This window comes from Lygodium microphyllum, chromosome 26 (assembly GCF_053477565.2).
Source record: "Lygodium microphyllum isolate KBCC chromosome 26, Lygodium_microphyllum_v1.1.10, whole genome shotgun sequence".
In the NCBI taxonomy this organism is placed as follows: domain Eukaryota; kingdom Viridiplantae; phylum Streptophyta; class Polypodiopsida; order Schizaeales; family Lygodiaceae; genus Lygodium; species Lygodium microphyllum.
This window is the reverse complement of record NC_141160.1, coordinates 37,767,688-37,790,752: the sequence shown is the minus strand read 5'-3', so window position 1 is coordinate 37,790,752 and position 23,065 is coordinate 37,767,688. Positions and strand designations below refer to the sequence as shown.

General features: G+C 46.7%; 1 protein-coding gene across 4 annotated transcripts in view; it reads left to right on the top strand.

Moving 5' to 3' along the window:
• Nucleotides 1-23,065, top strand: part of FAAH (fatty acid amide hydrolase) — a 249,441-nt gene that overhangs the window by 75,561 nt on the left and 150,815 nt on the right. For all 4 annotated transcript variants that reach the window (XM_087667692.1, XM_087667693.1, XM_087667691.1 and 1 more), the window contains one exon: nucleotides 64-156. In XM_087667692.1, the coding sequence (XP_087523818.1) occupies nucleotides 64-156 (93 nt within the window). The remainder of the gene's footprint in view (nucleotides 1-63; nucleotides 157-23,065) is intronic.

Sequence of the window (23,065 nt, the reverse complement as noted above, 5' to 3'; positions counted from 1 at the left end):
CAAGTTAGCACTAACAATGATGTTAAGATTTCTCTTTGGTAATATTGGGTGCTCTTCTTGCAGAACCCACCAAGCTTCCCTATTATGGAAGGCTGTTTGGATGAAGTAGAAGCTGCAAAAGCCATAGGATCCATAACCCTAGGTATATATAACGAGGTAAGAAAATTATTGCATGTGAGAAGCACATTTGAAGTTGAATTAAACACAAGATTGCTGCATTCAATGTACAATTTTGTTCTGGGAAGATTTTTTTTGCTTCAACAAACATTGAAATTAAGCATGTTATGCAAATCATTTTATGCTATGGTAGAGACCTAGTCCCTTGCAGTAGATGTGGGGAGCATGAGGAGACAGAGGCATTGCATATGGGATTGCCCAAGAGCTTAGGAGATTCGAGGAGCCCTTAGGATGGTATTTCATGGCACTGTAGACTCTGTGATTTTTACATGGGGAATGGTTGCTTGGGTCACAGACAGAGGCCTAGCTTGTGGATATGAGGATGTACAGGTGTGTCATACCTATCTTGTCTCAGGGAAGCTTGTGAGCAGGATTATCATGCTAGAGTTCTCCTAGACAATGTGGACTTAGGGGTATTGTCATAGATGGGAGCTCATAGCTAGCATGATTGCTTGGTAAATATGGACAGCTAGATGTAGCTAGGCTAGTGTGGGTGTATCTATTGCAAAGATTCTCTTGAGGATTTGGATAGGGATTGTGCATACTTTTCATGGGAGATGGGAGAGGATGTAGGGCAGTTCGGAGACTATGAGGAGGAGAGATACTTTTCTCAGGACATGGGAAACTAACACTTCCTTCCTTTTCCAGACCCACACAGATTGGCATTACAAATCTCTTGATTGGTTATTCTTTCAAGCCATGTACTAGACTTCCCCTTGTTACATTTTTCAATATGGAAGTCTAATCATGCTTTGTAGTTTGCACTTTGCCTTGGGATATTTCGTTAAGACTACTACGATCAATGTACACCAAAAATTGAAAAAACAATATATGGACCTTTAACTCTAAGGTATCAGCATTTCTCAAGGAAATGAAAAATGTGTACTGTCTGTTTTCTCTAAGCCCTAGAGAGCAACTTAGATGTGGTATTGACCAATGTAAGGGTGAAGTAAGAGTGTCCTTTATCTCCCACTCTTTTTTGCATGTATGTTAATGAGGCATTCAATTATTGATAAGCATGGAGGCCTAGGTGCTAGACTAGAAGCTTCATTATCAACCTTTCTATAGCTGAATGATATTGTTCTACTCATTTAGTAATCAAATGGTTTGCTATGCAACCTAGATATGCTGGGGAGATTTTGTGAGGGAAATCTGAGATTATGGTGCTCAATGCCTTCTTGCATGGGTTGCATGATCAACACCTCATTTTTGTGTACATGTAGAGCTCATGGAGCATGTCAATTTGTATGTTTACCTAGGGATCATGCTTATGGAGCCTTGTTTTCTTTGTGCAGAATAGTTGAGGCCATATTTTTTTAAATACTCGTAAGAATACAACGAATACAAATGCTACAATAGTCTAGATGGAGCTGAAGGCAAATCAAGCCACATATGTACAAGGCCTTTCAAGGTGGCTTGGGGGGATGGGAGAAAGAAGCCATGGTGGTGTGTAACATCATTAGGGTTTGCCATCGAGTAGATAGTCTATGGAAACCTCAATGGTGAGGAATTGCTACCAAAGCTCCAATCCATGCCAATAGTCCCTTTTAACCCGTATGAGTCTGCCCCATGGATGCATCTACACCAGCCAAAAAAGTAGAGATCCTAAAGGGTATACCTATATCTGAAGAACCCCCTCGGCGTGATGTGACATGCCATTGGTGGTGAGTGGAAGGAAAGGTGTGAAGGGAAATGGAGATGCAGCAGAAGAAGTGGGTGGGTTGGGTCGGATTTGAACGTTACGTGATGATGAAGTGGATGTGAATTCATTAATTTGATTTCCTGAACTTAATCTTTGAAATTGTAATGTCGATGATGATGAAAAAGAAGAATGAGGTGTCTCACCAACTTCAAATTGGCCTTGGGAATCAAAACTTGAAGGAAAAAGAGAAAGGAAACTTACAAGCACCTCTTGAATCTTCTTGTGTTTACGTAAATACATTGGTCCTTTTTAGGACTTAAGCTGTTGTAAATAGATTGAACAATATCTTCTTCATCTTGATTATCACCAAAATCTTACAAAGAAGTAGGAATAAATGGAGCTGATACCGAAGGAAAAGCAGGCATACCTAACACGAGTAAATGGAGGAGAAGAGAAAATGGGCTTATACTCTGTGCTGGTTTCTCCAATAAGATGGCCACTCCCAAGTGGAGCGTCTATCCTTCTTGAAAAGTTAGTAGGTTTGTACACTGAATTAAAGGGTATAAAACAAGTTTACTTTCCAGTAGTTGTTGAGCCCGATGCATAAGGATGAGGTTGTACTTGGCTTTTGTGATCTCATATGGTTTGTGGACTCCATGGTAGTCCAATGTCTCTCCACTAGTATCAGATCATTGTAGAGCAAGCTGTGAGGCCCACTCATGCTTGGGTCTCTACACGAAGGGTATAGGAGATTGAACTGGTGTGGAAGTGCTCAAAGTCATCTTTCCTCTATGAACATGCTTCTCATTTCTGACGAGCTGTGTGATCAAAAGCTTAGGTTTCTTTAGTGAGTACCTAGCTCTAATACTATGTAAAGAAATACTTGTCTACAGATAACAACATAATTGTACAACAAAGCACATACTCATAATGAACATGGTTAGGGTTAGGCTAACTCAGATAGATGAACATAGAAGATGAATAAGAAACAAATGAATATATACAATGCTCAATGTAGCAAATATGCTATGCAAAGTGAATACTAACCTTCGAACTCTTGTCTCTAGGACCGGGGCGGAGAGTATGAGTTGGAGAGTGTATCATACTTCTAATGGACCTTCAATCACAGCCGATAGCCCTTGGAGAGGTGTGACTATGTAGGCGAGAGCAGAAAACAGCGAATGTAAGTCTGGCTGATGACGTAGTAGGCTAGCATACACAAGTGGAAATAGGTCGCCACAACTGATGGAGAAGGTTGGCCAGCAATAGGTGCCAAGTGATGGAAAACAGTAAGCAAGAGCTCGAACTAAGGTATCCTCTGCGAATAGGGTGTGGATACCAAAGATGTGTGCCATCAATCTACAAAACAGGATTATGGTTGAGTGGTGGGCAGCTTGTCTATTTATAGAAGTGTGGATCCTCCCAAATTAAGGTTTGGCTTATGGGACACATACATTCTCTAGGAACACATTTCTTTTTTAATGAAAGTTTCAATAGATAGTCATAGCTTAATGACTTGTTCTAGATAACAATCACACTCATGGCCCCCATACAGAGAGTGTTGAGAAATTGAAAAGCTCAGGAGGTCAGCGCTGTATGCTGACAGAGGGTGCTAGGATATCAATATAGAGATCTATATGTTGATGGAGGTGTTAGGAGATTTGCTTGTGGCACAACTAGCACTTCACATACTTGAGGAACCAACCTAGATGCTATCTACATGCCATCTCATTAGGGATGTATGTTATTATAAACCCATAGATCTTGAGTGGGTGGAGTGAGATAAGATTGCCCCACATGGTTGTATCCTTGACACATACATTAGCCCATCAATTAGTCACATAGCTAGTCATTTAGTGCTCCTTTTATCAATCCCCTTTATGTGTACATTGACATTACATTTTGTGAGAAATGGCACCAGCTATGGAGGAGAGAGAATCGAGAGACAAACTGTGTGTAAGCTAAAGCAAGAGAGCAGAGTGTACTTGCTGAACTAAAAGATAGAGTGAAAGTACCACCAATGTTTAGGTCAAGGGTTGACCTAACCAGCCTTCCACCAACTAACTAGAGTTAGATTTATTTACTCTAGAGCCTAGTGCCACTGCTTTAATGTTCTAGGACACTAGGTGTACACACACTATATTGATACTTTAATAAGTGTCCACACCACACAAATTACATTGGGAACCACCCAGAATTGGCAAATTCTAACACTCCCCTGCAGTGCCAATGTGACGAATTATAAGGTTAATTAATCACCTAAGGGTAATAAGTTCAAGGACTTTTGAAAAGTCTCATAAACTTCTTACATGCTATTGCTTTGGTCAAAATGTTTGCAACATTTTCCTGTGTGGGTATATACATCAAGCTAATATCTCCTGCTTAGCATCTCTCTCTAACATAATGGTAATGCACTTCAATGTGTTTCGTGCGAGCAACATAGGATTTCATGTCATTGCAATATCACTCTAACTGTCAAAAAGAATGGTTAGAGGACCCTCCAATGATATATGTAGATCGACCAACAATCTACGTAGCCATACACATTCCATTGTTGCCATGAAGATTGCCTTGTACTCAGTGTCACAAGATGAGGTAGCCATTGTAGGTTGAGTTAGAAACTGGGTGGGGGCCCTTGTACCTCCCCTTCTCATGAGGTCACCCTTCCAAGTATTGTTCATGTGAATGCACGCTTAACCAGAAATTTCCCATAATTGGTCTAGCCATCTAGCCCCCAAAACCTTAAGATGATGGATGACCTCCGATCTATCCAATCATGGAAATCTCTCTCCAGTTGGCCTAGGATTCAAACCTAGTCTTAACACATTGTCGCTACCTCGATAGTGAGCTAGTTTCCTCTAGCAAGTGTGGATTGCATTTCCAACACCCCCCCTCAGGCCACACCTCGGTTGAGGTCCTAGTGCCACCCAAGCTCAACAACCTGAGTTTTGATACCAAGTTAGAAATTGGGTGGGGCCCTCGTACCTCCCCTTCTCGGGAGGTCACTGTTGAGCTAAAAATGCATTAACTTTACTTAAACAACCCTAACTTGCTTAATTAATGAAGAAACCTAGTTTATTTAAAAGAAACACGATCCTAGAGAATTTCTTTGTCCCATAAGCACAAACCCACTTGAGAGGGCCCTAACTTTCTATAAATAGGTATGTTGCTCTCCATTCAAGACACAATCTCGTTTTTGTAGATTTCAGGTATTTCAACTTGCTGCCCACACCCTGTTTGCGGAGGACATCTCAGCCAAAGCTGTCCATTGCTGTCTCCATCAGTTGGCCCTTGATTTCGAGTTCTCTACACGCAGTTTGGAGCTGATCCCAGCCAGGAGACTGCTATTCTTGCACAGACTTTCTACTGTACAGCCTGCGTTTTTAGTCTTTCTCTCCCCTCATTGCTGTTTGAATTAGATCCAACTTCTCACTGTTGTGTTTGTTGATGTTCGACATCGGGAGGCTACCTTGCTGTGATTCGGGATCCGTTCAAAGTACAACATACTCTCTAGCTCATTACCCTTGCCTTGATCCTTGAGATACAAGAGTTCGAGGTTCAGTATTCATTTGCTGCATAGTGTGTTTACTGCATGAGCATTGCATATTCAGCAGTTATATCACTTTAGTTATTTTTTGTGTTCATTGTCTTTGAGTTACCCTAACCCTAACTGTGTTCTTTTCTCAGCTTGTGCTTTGTCGTATGATTGTCATAGTTACTTGGAACGGGGAATGGGATCGTCTTATTCTAATATTATTTTGGAATATCTTTTTAGAGAGAGGTGTAATGTCGTTCTTGGACACGACGTGCCCTAGGATGCATCCATCCTTTACCTAGAACTGGCACTTACGGGGGTTGACCAAGAGACAATACAGCCTACATCATTCAAAGACTACGTGGAGTTCATCTAGGTGTTCTTTCCAACTCGAGTGAACACATAGGTCATCTGTTGAGTTAGTTGCAATGGAGCTTCTATGTAGAGATGTTGGTTGAGAGAGAGAAGAGATAGAGACACACGATTTGTGGTGCTGAAGAGTGTACCTCAATATTGATTTTAGATAGGTATATGTACTATGTACAACCTAGCCCTTATAGACGAGGGAATGGGACCCCTTGGAACGGGGGGAATGTCCAAGGTTAGGGAACGGAAACGGGGGGAAAGGCACATGTCTTAAGTGCCCCAACTATGCCCTGCATGACCCAAATTGCCCCAAAGAATGTCCCTCTACTTGCCCCAATACCCTTCAATGCTCCAAATTGTCCCAAATGTCCCAAAATTGACTTGATTACCCCCATAGCTCCAAATTGCCCTGAATTGCCCTCATTATCCCAAATTTCCTTGAAATTAGACAATGTAAATGGATGATTACCTTGGAATTGAGGATAGGCTGAAATTTGATTGTGATTTGTAAGAGTTGATAATGCATTAAATTTGAACTTTGCATGTGGATGATTACCTTGGAATTGAGGATAGGCTGAAATTTGATTGTGATTTGTAAGCGTTGATAATGCATCAGATTTGAACTTTGCATGGACTCCTGATTGGCTTGTGGGTTGTATACATACTTTGAATCTTCAACCACAGAGAGAGAGAGAGAGAGAGAGAGAGAGAGAGAGAGAGAGAGAGAGAGAGAGAGAGAGAGAGAGAGAGAGAGAGAGAGAGAGAGAGAGAGAGAGAGAGAGAGAGAGAGAGAGAGAGAGAGAGATGGCGCGATGGAGATACGCTCGTCGCCTGCGCGTCGTGCTGCCGCTGTCCTGACCTAACGCGCCGCCGTTTTGCCCTCTCGACAGGAGCCCTGACGAAGCCCCGTTTGTGTGTGATCCGTTGTCGCTGCCTGCGCGACCTGCGACCCGCGCCCCCAGCTGTTGCCTGCGCGACCTGCGACCCGCGCCCCCAGCCGTCGCCCTTACCTGCGCCCCCTCGCTCCGTCTCGCCTGCGCCCTCTCGCCCCGACCTGACCCGTTGCGGCACCGCCCGTCTGACCTGTCTGACCCGCCGCGGGACCTGCACGTTGTCCTGTTCGCTACCAGATCAGCCCTCGCCTGTCAGACGCCATAGCCCGCCAGACCTATCCGCCCTCGCCTGTTAAAAGCCGTCATCGCCTGTCAGACGCTGTGCGCTCCGGCCAGTCAGCGCCCTGTCTACTGCCTGTCCCGCTGAAACGTCTGCAGCCGCCCCGTTTACCTCGCCTGTGCTGCCGTTCGAGGCTCCGCCTGCGTGCGTTCCTCCTTTTGTGCAGAGGCGCCCAGCTCCTGTAAAAACCTGAACCTGATCATCGTCAGAGAGGCAGCGTCCGGGATAGCGTGCCCCCGGCTCTGTACACAGAGAGAGAGAGAGAGGCAGAAGGGAGAGAGAGTGAGCGGTCCTGCTCTGCACTGTCGGTCAGTCCTTCTTCGAGATCAGCTCGTCATACACGATGGCTGGTTTGGATCTGGATTTCATAGACCAAACGGTGGCAGCACTTGGCCCGGACTCTGACGCTGAGGAACCGGAGGATATGGTTCCGTGCACTGAAGAATTGCCCCCGGGTCCTGACATCCCGCCTGTGGGTAAACGTACCAAGCATGCACCGGAAGAGATAGGTGTTACTCTGGATCGTTCCTATGCACAGGTTACTTCGGATTCTGTGGACTCTCAGGAGATGGACTGGGAGCATCTGTTGGAATTTGCCAACACTCTGCTTGGCGAATATGTTCAACATAATCAGGAAGCATTCTCTGACTCTGCTCCAGACGATGTTCTGGAAGCAACCGTCGACCCAAAAACTGTCCTACGCTCCTTTTCGGTATTTTATGATCGCGCGGTGATACTCTTCTTCACTGGTCGAATTCCGCTGCTTTCCCGTATTCGCCAATGGCTGCAGAGTCTGCTACAAGGGGAATGTGTTGAGGAGATTTTTGTTGGATCCCGAGGTTTTTTTGAGGTCCTCTTGAAAACCGAGGCGCACCGTGCTGCTCTCCTGTCTAAACTGCCGTTGTTTTTTGATCGTCGGTTGGTTCATGTGGTTCCATGGCGCCCGATGGCAGATTTCCAGCGCCTCCTGCAACGTGAATGCCCTGTGTGGGTAGAAGTGGAAAATTGTCCGGCTGTTTATTGGCCGCTATTGAAGGATGCTATGGCCGCTGTGGGCACGGTTCTGGTCCCTCCCAGTCTCAGGGCTGTGAATCGCAACCGCTTGTGCATGTTATGGGATACTGCAAGGAAACGGCCTGCTTGGTTACGCCTCAATTGCTCTGGCATGCATCCGCTACACTTTCGTTTGAAATGGGGCAATTTTGCCGGCCATTGCTTTTCCTGTGGACAGTTGGGACACTTTATGGCTGAATGCCCTAAGCAACAACACGTTTCAGATACGGGTCATGTTGCTCCCCCCATGGAAGATATGGTGTGCGATGCTCCGTCGCAGGATACTATCCATCCGCCCCAAGTTCTGGCCAAAGGTAAACAACAGGTTTTGGGTCTGGATTCCCGTGCCACTGATTGGGTTGAAGTACGTGCCAAAAAAGGCACCAGGATTGGTTCTGGCATGGAGAGTACTGTGCCTATTACCTCACAAGATTCCATGCGAACATACATGCGCAGGAAGGAGATGATGCCTTCTGAGCGCTCTGCCCCTGCTATGGTTTCTTCAGCTCCCCGTCATCAACCAGCCAGGAAAATGTATTCGGATCGTCTAAAGGGCCCACCTGCACAGCTGGCTTTTGATACCAGGGGCAACGTCATTACTCCGTGGGATCGTCGTTACCCACGTTCCAACCCCAAGCAAGTAGATATGCCGTCTTCTTCCAAATCCGGCCCTCAGAACTCTTTTGCGGTGTTGGCGGATTTCTTGGATGAGGGAGTCCTGGACATTCTCGCCGACAAAGTCAAATCGAGGCAAGTTGTGCCTCGTACCTGATTGTGTTTTGTATACACATGAAAGTGGCCACGTGGAATGTGCGAGGGATTTGTTCTCGTCACAAGCAACATGCCATGTGGACGGCATTGTATGAGAATCAGTGGGATGTCCTGTGCGCTGTTGAGCACAAGAGTCACGGTGACGCCGGTAAAGTTGTGGATTGCCATGGCTTTCGTTTGTTCTATGCAGGAACACAGGCGATGCATTATTCGGGTGTGCTCATGATTGTACATGCCAAATATCAGCCTGTTCTTATTAAAAATGATCTTCATGACCGCTTCTTGGTGATTGAAATCCTATTCGAAGGGGAAATCCTATGGTTACTTGGTCTCTATGCTCCGAATGATTCGTTCTCTCGCCGGGAGCTTTGGCAGACTTTGAAGACTTCATTATCACTTGGCAGACGGGGCTTCTTCATGGGGGATTTCAATATGTGTGTTGATTCTTCTCAGTCTACATCGGAGCACTCAGTCATGGATGCACCGGAAAGTCGTATGTGGCAAGAGTTGGCTCTTGCTGTTCTTAAGCAAGATCTTTGGTCCTGGCTACACCCGTCTTCTCCAGGCTTTACTTTCCATTCGGCCCAGTATGCCACAACATGGTCGCGGCTGGACCGTATATATATCATGCAGAATGATGATTTTCTGCCTGAGATGCTCGAAATAAAAGTGTTGCAGCAATATGTCTTGTCCGACCACTTCCCTCTGCAGTTCGAGTTGCTTGCACAACCCATTGCCCCTTTCAAGCAATTTCTGGAGAGACTCCCTTTGCGTTTCAACTCGTCCTACTTAAAGCATACAATTTTTCAGGGCTATATGCAACAATTGCTTGACAGATTCTCCTTGGACTTTTCCTCTCAGGGCACTGCATCATTTGAAAGATTGCTCTCTAATGTGCAGCGGGTTGCTCGGCAATATGGGATCTATCATGCCTCTCTTTGTCGGCGCTGTCGACGGGCAGCGGAGGACCTGCTGGTTTTGGTTCGCTCCCTGCTGGTGGACACTCCGGATGATGCATTTCTGCTTGCACTGGCCATGCGGGTGGCCGATCTTATTAAAGAATTCCAGCTAAAATCGTATCAGCAGGCCAAATTGCAACATCTGACAGAGACTTTGCAAGATAGTGCATGTCAGACACATAAGTTCTTTCGAGCTCTCCATGCCTCTCCTGCTCGAGAGAATATGACCCTCTAAAAGGCCAATGCGGCCTATGAGACCAAAGCAATACATACAATGATGGTGTGTTTCTCATCTGGAACGAGAAAAGATGAAAAACATACGTATAAGACTGAAAAAATGAAAGTGTCCTATAAAAGGGAAACATATCAATGATCTAAAAGTGAAAGTAGAAAAAGGAAAACTCTCCATCAATGAGATGTTTGTCCTCTAAGGAGGTGTATCTCTGCATGGCTGAGGCGTCTCGGCATCTGTCTCCTGTGGCGCTCAACGATGGCTTTAATTTGTATGTGGCGTGGATGTCTAGGCCTTCGTCCAGGTGGACGTGGTCACCTAGACCGGCTAAGTGCCACTGCTCTATCCAAAGGGACACCTGGACGTGGGCACCTAGACCGGCTAAGTGCCACTGCTCTATCCAAAGGGACACCTACAGAAGATGAGGTCCAATGATGATGTACTCCTGTAGGCTGTGTGGCAGTAGTAGTGGTATCTGCCATACTCTGTCGTGTATCAGTGAAAAAGTCAGTGACTGCTCTCTGTCTATGTGAGCCGAGCTGTGGGGGCCTCCTACTCCGTAGAATTGTTGCTCTGCGCCTTCTGGAGCCCTAAGAGGAAGAATCCCAAGCATCTCTGATCCTCAAACTGCATGATCCGTCTCAGGGGTCCAAAATCCTCTCGAAACAAACAGTGGTATCTACCTCGTATATCATAATATACAGTGCATCGGCAGATGTAGTGTTCCTCTGTCTTTGGCTCTCTGTCGCATAGTGGGCATATGCGTTCCTCTGTCTCTATACCCTCCCATCTACCTGTCTCAATCCTCAGGTGGTGGGATGAGGTGTGGATGTGACCAATAACTGTGCGTAGTCCATGAGGCAGCTGTGTGTCCATGTAATTGGGTCGGGTGATGAAACCGTCCTCAGATACCTGAAGGAAGTGGGTCTGGTAGTGTGTCATCCTCGTGCTATGGGGGGAGGGGGGTCAGATCCATGTCTTCTCCGTATCTAACTTTAGTATGTCTGCTCTGATCACATGGTTTAGCTCTGATTGGCTTAGGTCAAGTGTAGGGCAATCCAGGCTATAGTCAAAGGGGGGTAGTCTGTCAATCTGCAGCCCATGTAGACTCATCCATGTACTCATCTGAGCATACCAACAATGTTTGTCACCATCTGCTGCTAGTTGTCTAGAAGAGGCGAGGGCTAGCCGTGGGTATCTATCTTGGGGGAGCTCCCATAGTCTATGTATGAAAGTCACTGCCTGGACCAAGGCCTCAGCCACCATGGGTGATGCTCCCAACTCAGCTCTTATAATCTCATGTGGGGTCGAGCTCTTCGCTCGTATCATACGTGAGATCATCATGAGCAGTGGTCTTTCCATATGCTCCCACCCGTCATAGTATTCCTTCCCTGGTCCATCCTGTCTCCCAAAGGCTGTCTCCTCGTGTGAAAGAGACTCCGACCCCAAATAGCTGCCCCATATAGGAGTGTGGGTGTAACGAGGGTGTCAAAAAGCCACAATTTGGTGCGTGGCTCATGAAATTGTATGTGAGCACATTGCCTCTCCAATGCACCTAAGGCTGCATATGCTTTTGTCAAACGAGCCTCTGATGTCTGTCTCCAAGAGAAATGTGGTCCCTTCAATGTGACCCCCAAATAGACATACTGCCTAACCATCTCCACTAGCTCTCCATCAAAAGTAAACTGGTGCTCAGCTCTTGTCACCCAAGCAGCTGAAGTGTTAAATACCATAACTTTAGTTTTCCCAAGGTTCACCTTAACATCTCTAACTCTGCAAAAAGCTGATAATGCATCCAAGTGTCTATTTAGTCCCTCAGGTGAGTCAGATATAAGTACAATATCGTCGGCATAAAGCAGTAATGGTATCAGCACTCCAGCTAGGCTGGCTCCGGCTCCACCAGTTCTGTCCACATATTCTGAAATTTCATCTATGTATAACCCAAATAGTGTTGGTGAAAGTGGACAGCCTTGTTTCACCCCAATGGTGCTATTGACTGTATCTGAGATGCCCTTAGGTGTTCGTACTCTGCCCGTCACTGTCTCATACAAGGCATAGATACTCCACTGTATCTCTACAGGCACATCAATGTTTTGCATTCTTCTCATGAGTCTAGCACGTGGCACTGTGTCAAAGGCCTTGTGAAAGTCCAGAAAACTGCAGTAGAACTTTTTCTTGAATGCCTTGCCTTCTTCGATGATTGCCCTCAATGTAAAGATATGGTCTAGAGTTGTATATCCCCTCCTGAAGCCAGCCTGGCCTTTTGATCTCAGGCCATGCATCTTGGCCCATTCACTCAATGCTTGTTCCACGATAGAGCCATATATTTTGGCCAGCATGTGTCCAATCATGATAGTTCAATAGTTACTAGGTAGCGCGGGGTCTCCACTCTTAAAGAGCGGCACAATAATATGGTCACAGGTTGGAAATCCCTCACAAACTACCCTATTAAAGATGTGAGCCAGCGTTGGTGCCAAGATATCACAAGCATGCACGAAATGTTCAGCTACTAAACCATCATGATCTTGGGCTTTTCCATTTTTCAGTTTCCATATGGCATTCCTCACTTTTTTTTCCGTGAAAAATCTGCAATTTGCTGGTCTTGAGGTTGAGAGGAGTGGCATAGGCTCTTGGCCAGGAACATCATAGAGTGTGCAAGCATATCCATGCCAATCATCCGGTCTAGTAATCTGTAAGGGTGGCTGGTTCTCATGCATTTTTTTCCATGCTCTCTTGCTGTCATGTCCCAAAAACATGGAATACATTTCTGTTTCTAGTCTGCTCAGGTATTCCCACTTCTTTTTGCGTACCAATCGTCTGAAGAGTGTTCGAGCATGCTTATGTGTACATATGCCAAGTGCCACCTCTCACTGAAAACGTACTCGTATCTCTCTGCACTCATCATCATACCAGCCATTCTGTGGGGCATTACCTCGTGGAGGTTTATCTGATGGTGTAGTGTGTGGGAAAGTGTAGGCTGCTGAAGTGTGTATTATCTCAGCCAACTGTCCTGTAAACTCATCCAGAGAGGCCTGTGTGTCTAGCTCCCTCAATGCACCTTGCATAGTAGTGATGTATATGTGTAAGGTTGCTTCCACAAAATCATAGCATGGTAATTTTGGTATGTGTGGCTGTGCTTCATGTATATGCCTATATTGCATTGTGAAAGCTAGAATAGCATGGTCTGTTGCTAATCCAATTGGTCTGTTTGAGATTTCAAAGCTTTTTATGTTAGGTAGCAAGTTGGGTGATCCAATCAAATAGTCCACTGTGCTTGACCCTTTCTTGTTATTCCAACATGTGAAACCATTAGATCTTGGTTAGTGTGGCAGCCCGTTAAGGATGGCCAATCCATGTGCACTTCCCAATGCCAGTAGGTGTGTTCCATATTCTGTTATCTCTCTATCTTGGGCTGATCTAACTAATCCCACTTCATCTAATGCAATATCTCTGAACATCTCATCACTAGTGTCAAAGAAAGCAGATTGGTTGCTTCTTGTGCGTGCATTAAAGTCTCCTGCTAGTAGAACATCCCCAATTCTCATAAATCTCATTATGTCCTCATATAGTGGTGTATACGGGGATGCCTCTTGAGGGGCAAACTTAGAGTATGCAGGGGGAAAGTAGCATATGGCAATATACATGTCTCGAGTTCTACTTGTACGTAACCTGATCCACATGTATCTTGCCTCTACATCTCTATGTACCACTTGGACTGTATCTCAGAGCTCTTCTCTAAATAGAATTGCCATACCTCCTGATCCCCTCGTCCCTCCAAGCCGCCTAGGCTGAGGGCGATATACACTTTCCCATCTATATCTATATACATCAGGTAGACGGCTGTCTTTACATTGATGTGTCTTAGTATACATAGCAATTTCTATCCCTTTGAAAGTATCCTCAAAATAACTTGCATCTATCTTAAGGGAGCCATTGCAATTCCATAGTGTGAACTTCAGGGTCTCATAGGCCGCGCACCGTCATGCTGTCCTTTTCTCTGTGATGATGACTCTTCCATATCTGTAGACAGCCGATTTACCTGCTTTCCGTGCCTCTAGAACACGTGGCATATTTTCCCTCCTGTGGGCTATCTGGGCTGGGGTGAGGTCTTCATCTAAGTAGATCTTTTCTCCTTTGAGAGCGATCCTCTTGGAGAGGAAGGCTCTCTTCTTTTCCAAGTCTCCAAACTTCAAGATGAGGACTTTTGTTTTTGTGTCAGCTTTCCCGACTCGCCAAGCCCCAATGATGGGTACATCTGTAGCCCCAATTTTGGTGGCAAGAGCTGTATCATCTTCAATTGGGGAGCTTTTCTCATCTAGTCCAACCACTCTTATGGTGGAGTGCACGTGCCCGTCTTTTTGCCTCTTTTTTCAAGGTGGCATTGATAACTTCCACTTTGTTGCCATGCATTCCTTTGTTCTTTTTTGCCACATCTATCCATTCTGCATTTTCTTTGACAGTATTCTCAACATTCTCCATTTTCTTTCAGGTGCCTTCCACCACACTTGCATAGGTGTGCATATCCTTTTTTAAAACATCCATTTCTTTTTGTAGTTTTGGTGTGATTTGTGGTTCCTTTTGTGCGTCCAGTTTCTTTTTGCATTCCTCTAGTTTTTCTTGTAGATTAGATATCATTGAGTCTTTCTCTGCCATGTGTGTATCCAATGTTTGTTGCATCTCCTTTTTTAGTTCTTCCATCATTTCAGCTCGAACCTGCTCTTTCTATCATTTCCCATTTCCTTCCTCATGACACGCATTTCAACACGGAGTATGGTCAACATCTCCTCATATAGTGTTTCATTAATTTTGCGAGATGTCTTCCCATATCTACTTGACCCTAGAGAGACATTTCAATCTTCGGTTTTACGCCCATAGGTTTTGTATCTCGTGTTCTTTGGCAGTGTATGGAACATTGTTTCCATGGTTGGTTTTGTGATTCCTTCATTGTCAGTTTCTTCCATTATGATTATAGTATGTGCTATAGCATAAAACTGTTTACAGTCTGACTAGAGTAGTAAACCAGTAACATAAACTATCACTATAGCATGAACTGTCAGTATATCATAAACTGTCAATGTGACTACATCATAAAATATGATTGTAGCATAAACTGTCAATGTAGCATAGAACTGTCAATCTCACCTAAACTGTCACTGTAGCATGAAATGTTAATGTGCGTCAGTTTGAATTCAAGCAGGTCTCCAGTCTACATAGCACGGCAAGGTTCACATCAGTCTGAGTACATCTGCAATCTTAGTACATTCACACATGTCTACATTCACGTCAGTTTGAGAGGGTCAAGAGATTTCTTATACAGTCACAGTCACGACACAAAACTGTCGCATCAGTCACTGCGCATCCTTGTAGATACTGTTCACAAGGCCCACCATTATTTACTGCAGGTACATCCGGTCACTATTCACTTACTACTTCTGCGTGAGTACAATTACAGCATTCTTAGTGCTCCTGCGTCAGTACCTTCGTCACAGCATTCTCACTACAGTATTCTCCTTTGTCACAGTACATTCGTCTCACAACATGTATTTTTGTCACAGGACATTCGTCAGTACAGCATTACTGTCTTGCATTACGCTTGCATTACTGATGACCTGTCCTGCTTCAGACTTGACAACCTATCCCGTCACGTAGAGAGAGAGAGAGCGGATAGACACATCCGTCAGGCATGATACACATCACGTCACGTCAGCGTCACATGTCACGCCAGGCACACGTCCGTCATGTTAGTGTCACACGTCATGCCAGCGTCACACAGCATTCGCTCGTCACGCCCGTCAGCATTCGCCCGCTAGACACACGTCCATCGTGTTAGTGTCACACGTCACGCCAGCGTCACACAGTAGCCGTCACGCTCGTTAGCATTCGCCCGTCACGCCACACACAGAGAGAGAGAGAGAGAGAGAGAGAGAGAGAGAGAGAGAGAGAGAGAGAGAGAGAGAGAGAGAGAGAGAGAGAGAGAGAGAGAGAGAGAGAGAGAATCAGTGTGTGAGAGGAGAGAGGGATGAGACGCGATGTCGCCTGAACGCTCTGCCCTGCCATTGGCCGCCTAACCTCCAGGTCCTGGTCGCCTTCCTGGCCGCTGTCACTGCCATCGGACCTGTCCGCCATCGCCTGTTGTCACCCGTCGACTTCGGACCTGCCCGCCATCGCCCCAGGTATCATCGCCTGTTCACGCTTTCATTCACGCCTTCGCTCGCCCCTCGCGCCTGCTTGCTGGCCGCCTGCTGTCACTCGTCGACTTTGTCTGTCCGCCTGCATCGACGTCTGGCGTCTGCCCCTCCTGTCGAACGCTGCTCCGCCTGACGTCTGCCCTGCCTGGCGACCGCCCTGCCTGGCGACCGCCCTGCCTGACGACTGCCCCGCCTGACGTCCGCCCTGACTGACGTCTACCCCACCTGTCGTCCGCCCTGCCTGACATCTGTTCCGCCTGTGGTAGACTCCTTTGTGACCGCGTGCGGGGCTGACGCAGCCACATTTACGCCTCCCCCGTGTTTCTCCTGTTACCCGGCACCCCGGGTCATCTGCCCCTCGCCAGTCAGCCACCGTGCTGCTCGCCCCAGACTTTTAACGCCTGCACCCTGTTCGTGTGACGCCCTGCGGGTCGTCATCCGCCGTGTGCAAAACCAGCCTACAGGGGTGCAGATTTCTAACTCAGCCGACAGTGATCTGCACTGTGCGTCAGTCCTCCTTCGAGATCAGTTTTTTTCGTCATACAAGATGGCTGGTTTGGATCTGGATTTCATTGACCAAACGGTGGCAGCACTTGGCCCAGATTCTGATGCTGAGGAACCAGAGGATATGGTTCCGTGCACTGAAGAGATGCCCCCAGGCCCTGACATCCAGCCTGCGGGTAAACGTACCAAGCATACCTCGGAAGAGATAGGTGTTATTCAAGATCGTTCCTATGCGCAGGTTGCTTCGGATTCTGTGGACTCTCAGGAGGTGGACTGGGAGCATCTGCTGCAATTTGCCAACACTCTGCTTGGCGAATATGTTCAACATAATCAGGAAGCCTTCTCTGACTCTGCACCTGAAGATGTTCTAGAAGCTTCCGTCGATCCAAAAACTGTCCTACGCTCCTTCTCGGTGTTTTATGATCGCGCTGTGATACTCTTCTTCACTGGTCGAATCCCGCTGCTTTCCCGTATTCACCAATGGCTGCAGAATGTGCTACAAGGGGACTGTGTTGAAGAGATTTTTGTTGGGTCCCGAGGTTTTTTTGAGGTCCTCTTGAAAACTGAGACGCACCGTGCTGCTCTCCTGTCTAAACTGCCTTTGTTTTTTGATCGTCGGTTGGTTCATGTGGTTCCATGGCGCCCGATGGTAGATTTTCAGCGCCTCCTACAACGTGAATGCCCTGTGTGGGTAGAAATGGAAAATTGTCCGGCTGTTTGTTGGCCGCTATTGAAGGATGCCATGGCCGCTGTGGGCACGGTTCTGGTCCCACCCAGTCTCAGGGCTGTGAATTGCAACCGCTTGTGCATGTTATGGGATACTGCAAGGAAAATGCCTGCTTGGTTACGCCTCAATTGCTCTGGCATGCATCCGTTACACTTTCGTTTGAAATGGGGCAATTTTGCAGGCCATTGCTTTTCTTGTGGACAGTTGGGGCACTTTATGGCTGAATGCCCAGAGCAGCAACACATTTCAGATGCGGGCCATGTTGCTCCGCCCATGGATGATATGGTGTGATATGCTCCGTCGCGGGATACTATCCACCCGCCCCAAGTTCTGGCCAAAGATAAACAACAGGTTTCGGGTCTGGATTCCCATGCCACTGATTGGGTTGAAGTACGTGCAAAAAAAGGCAACAGGATTGTTGCTGGCATGGAGAGTACTGTGCCTACTACCTCACAAGATTCCATGCGTACATATATGCGCAGGAAGGAAATGTTGCCTTCCCAGCGCTCTGCTCCTGCTATGGTTTCCTCCGTCCCCCATCCTCAGCCCGCCAGGAAAATGTATTCGGATCGTCTAAAGGCTCCACCTGCAAAGCTGGCTTTTGATACCAGAGGCAACGTCATTACCCCGTGGGACCGTCGTTATCCACGTTCCACCCCCAAGCAAGCAGATATGCCGTCTACTTCCAAGTCTGGTCCTCAGAACTCTTTTGTGGTGTTGGCGGATTTCTTGGATGAGGGAGTCCTGGACATTCTCGCCGACAAAGTCAAATCGAGGCAAGCTGTGCCTCGTACCTGATTGTGTTTTGCATACACATGAAAATAGCCACGTGGAATGTGCAAGGAATTTGTTCTCGACACAAGCAACATGCCATGTGGTCTGCATTGTATGAGAATCAGTGGGATGCCCTGTGCGCTGTTGAGCACAAGAGTCACGGTGACGCCGGAAAAGTTGTGGATTGCCATGGCTTTCGTTTGTTCTATGCAGGAACACAGGCCATGCATTATTCGGGTGTGCTCATGATTGTACATGCCAAATATCAGCCTGTTCTTATTAAAAATGATGTTCATGGCCGCTTTTTGGTGGTTGAAATTTTATTCGAAGGAGAAATCCTATGGTTACTTGGCCTCTATGCTCCGAATGATTCGTTATCTCGTCGGGAGCTTTGGCAGACTTTGCAGACTTCCTTGGCACTTGGCAGACGGGGCTTCTTCATGGGGGATTTCAATATGTGTGTTGATTCTTCCCAGTCCACATCGGAGCACTCGGTAATGGATGCGCCGGAAAGTCGTATGTGGCAGGAGTTGGCTCTTGCTGTTCTTAAGCAAGATCTCTGGTCCTGGTTACACCCATCTTCTACAGGATTTACTTTCCATTCGGCCCAGTATGCAACAACATATATATCATGCACAATGATGATTTTCTGCCTGAGATGCTCGAAATAAAAGTGTTGCAGCAATATGTCTTGTCGGACCACTTCCCTCTGCAGTTCGAGTTGCTTGCACAACCCATTGCCCCTTTCAAGCAATTTCTGGAGAGACTCCCTTTGCGTTTCAACTCGTCCTACTTAAAGCATGCAATTTTCCAGGGCTATATGCAGCAATTGCTTGACAGATTCTTCTTGGAATTTTCCTCTCAGGGCACTGCGTCCTTTGAAAGATTGCTCTCTAATGTGCAGCGGGTTGCTCGCCAGTATGGGATCTATCATGCCTCTCTTTGTCGGCGTCGTCGACAGGCAGCGGAGGACCTGCTGGTTTTGGTTCGCTCCCTGGTGATGGACACTCTGGATGATGCATTTCTGCTTGCACTGGCCATACGGGTGGCCGATCTTATTAAAGAATTCCAGTTAAAATCGTATCAGCAGGCCAAATTGCAACATCTCACAGAGACTTTGCAAGATAGTGCATGTCAGACCCACAAGTTCTTTCGAGCTCTCCATGCCTCTCTTGCTCGAGAGAATATGACCAGACTCGAGGATGCAGAAGGCCACCTTATCCTGGATCCACAGACTATTGTGCATATGTGCAGGAATTATTTCCGTGACCTTCTCGGTTCCGCTTCTCCACCTTCAGCCCAAATTACTCAGGCCCGTTCGGTTTTTTATGACCTGGTCCGCAATCAGCTTCCGCAGGACATGTAAACTACTATGGAGTCAGATATTGGTGAGGCAGAGGTTATGGACGTCTTGTTACACTTGCCTAAAGATAAAAGTCCGGGTTGGGATGGTCTCACCAATGAGTTCTTTGAAGCTTTCGCTTCCCAACTGGCGAAACCATTGCAGGCTTTGTTTCAGCAGGTGTGGGACACAGGGATCATGCCTCCCTCATGGAAACAAGGACTTATTAAACTGCTTCCAAAAGTTCCTTTGCCATCTAAGTTGACACAGTGGCGCCCAATTTCTTTGATAGGTTCAATGTACAAAATCTTTTCCAAAGTAATGGCGAATCGGTTCCATAAGCATCTCCCTGCCCTTGTGCACCCTCTCCAGTATGGTTTCATTAAGGGCCGCAATATTCTACACAATGTTTTGAATGCCCAACTGGCCATTGATTATGCCAGGCATTCTAATCAGGAGGTAGTACTGATCCAACTGGACCTGGAAAAGGCGTTTGACTATCTGGACTGGTCTTTCGTTGCTGAACTTACGTCTGCTATGGGCTTTGGTACTCCGATGTCTCATCTAATCTACACCATTAGTGCGGCGGCGTCTTCGCGAGTCATGCTGAACGGAGGTGTTACTGAGCCATTTGTCCTTGTCCGTTCTGTCAGACAGGGGTGCCCTTTGAGCCCTTTATTCTTTGCCCTTGCGACACATCCAGTTCTTTCCATGTTATCACATATGGCCGCCTCTTCTCAGTTGGCCGGACTGTCGCTTCCTACAGGACAGCACTTCATTAGCCAATCCCTGGCGGATGATACCTTTATGATTTTGCGTGCGGACAAGGATAACCTTCGAAAAGCATTGGATGTTTGGGGTCTCTTTGGTCAGGCATCAGGCCTTCGTATCAATGCGCTCAAATCAGCCATTCTGAGCTGCACGGAGTCGGATTTGCAGTCCTTGGACTGGCAAGGTCTGGTTGTTCCTCGTGGCTCCATTGTCAGGCATCTTGGATACCCTTTGGGTGTTGATGTTCCCCCAAAGCAGCTTCTGCAGTGGATTTCTCAGAAAATGGTGGCTAAGTTTATGTATTGGAAGTCTCAGGCCTGGCCCTTCCATGTTCGCCTCAAAGTAGCCCAGACAATTATGTTGCCGATGCTCACATATTTCTTGCCGCTGTTGCCCTGGACTACTACGACTCTGAATGCTCTTACCCAGTCTATTCGCTTCATGCTATGGAAGAAGGACTCATTGCATGCAGGTATTTCCTGGATCTCGTGGTCGCATGCGTGCACCCCCAAACGCATGGGTAGCGGAGCTATTTTAGATGCCCAAACTCACATGCAGGCACTTCGTTGGTCTCTTTTCCGCGCCATGTGCTCGGATCATCATCCGTGGGTCGCTATAGCCCGTTATTTCCTTGAGGGCCATGGGCTTCTGCATGGCAATACCCAAATCCGGAGTTCTTGGTGGCATGTGCTTAATGCTGATTCGCGGTTCTCCAGTTCTTCTTCATCGTTGCTTACTCATTTGGTGTGTTCCTAGAAACACGTCCTTCAAAAGGCTCAGTGGCATCCAACGGAGGATCGCTTGGCAACTAACTCTTTTCAATTGGAATTACTAGCAGTCTCACGTTTACTTTCGTGGGAAGGTAAACATGAGCTTAGACCACAATTCAACCAGATGGCACGTTTGGGCTTGTCTTCGGTTGCGGATGCCACCCTTGCCAGTCGCAATGTGCTTATATCGTTTCGTACAGCTAGGAGGCTTTTCAGGATCCCTCGTGGATATAGGCCTTTATGGGAACAGTTTTTGATGGTACTCCAGAGCAGACAACCCTTTCCTGCTCTTGCTTCGGATCATCCCTGGCAAGATTGGGACCTACAAGGCCGGCTGAATTTGAGCAAAGCTTCTGGAAACCAAGTGTATCATCTCCTGATTAAAGATCATCAATGGCTAGTTACTAAAGCAAATGCTTTATGGGGATTGCGTAAATCCCGGTCTTGGTGGAGGGCAACTGTGATGCAGGGCTGGTTGAACAAGACACCCTTTAAATATAAAGTCTTTCTTTGGAGAGTGATGATTGGGAGTCTTCCGCTTGCTTTGGCTCTTTCCAAGCGACGAATCTCCAATGGCACCTGTTTCTTTTGCACCACTACTATGGAATCCGCCCGCCACCAATTTATTTCTTGCCCCGTCGCAAAGAAAGTCTGGTTACTTTTGTCGGCTGTTTGGCGAGGGGTGGTTGGTATCACCCTGCGCCCCTTTGATTGGGTTTTTGGCCAGCCCAAATACCCCACTCCCGCACAGCCACATATGAAGCTCATGTTTCACTTTCTTCGATATTGGGGCTGTTGGCATAATTGGACCATTCGGAATGCTTTTTTGTTTGACTCCGCCTATAATGTTCAGCGGCATATTGTAAGGCTTAAGGGCCTCTTGTATTGGCAGTTAGCTCTTCTCCATCGTTCTGATTTGCTCTCTATGGAGGATTTCCGTCCCTGGCATATGGCAATTTCCTCCGCATCCTTGCCATGACATTGTAACTTGTAGTACTTAGAACCTCTTCACATGATGGCTTGGATTGTCGTCATGTATCTTGTAATCAAGTAATCTTGTATTTTTTTCGTAATTAATACAATTACCTTTTACGAAAAGAGAGAGAGAGAGAGAGAGAGAGAGAAGAGAGAGAGAGAGAGAGAGAGAGAGTTGAAATCTTATCAGTAGGCCAAGTTGCATAACTTGACTGACACATTGCAAGACAGTGCCTGCCAGTCTCATAAGTTCTTTCGTGCCTTGCATGCTTCTCCGGCTCGCAAAAATATGACTAGACTCCAGGATTCGGAAGGTCGCATGGTCACTGATTCGCCGACCATTGTCACTATGTGCAGAAATTATTTTATGGAACTTCTTGGTTCTTCCCCCTCGCCTTCTAGCCAGTTTACGCATGCCCGCTCGGTCTTCTATCATCTGGTCCGCCAGCAGGTTCCTCTTGATATGCAAGCCACTTTGGAGGTGGATATTTACGAGGAGGAGGTTATGGATGTTTTGTTGCACCTACCTAAGGATAAAAGTCCTGGTTGGGATGGTCTCACTAATGAATTCTTTGAGAACTCGGCCACGCAGTTGGTGAAGCCATTGGCAGTCATGTTTCAGCAAGTTTAGGAAACAGGGGTCATGCCTTCCTCATGGAAAGAAGGCCTTATCAAACTGATTCCCAAGGTCCCTTCGCCGTCAAAGCTGCAACACTGGAGACCAATTTCTTTGATGGGCTTGATGTATAAAATCTTCTCCAAAGTGTTGGCGAATCGGCTTCACAAGCACCTTCCAGCTATTGTGCATCCTCTCCAATATGGTTTCATTAAGGGCCGCAACATTCTGCATAATATCTTAAATGTGCAAATGGCTATTGACTATGCGCGGCACTCCAGTCAGGAAGTGGTATTGATTCAATTAGACTTGGAAAAGGCGTTTGACTATGTGGACTGGTCTTTCATTGTAGATCTCATGTCTGCTATGGGCTTTGGTACCCGGATGTCCCGATTGATCTACACCATTAGTGCTGCGGCTTCTTCAAGAGTTATGCTCAATGGTGGGGTTACAGAGCCATTTGTCCTTGCCCGCTCGGTCAGACAGGGTT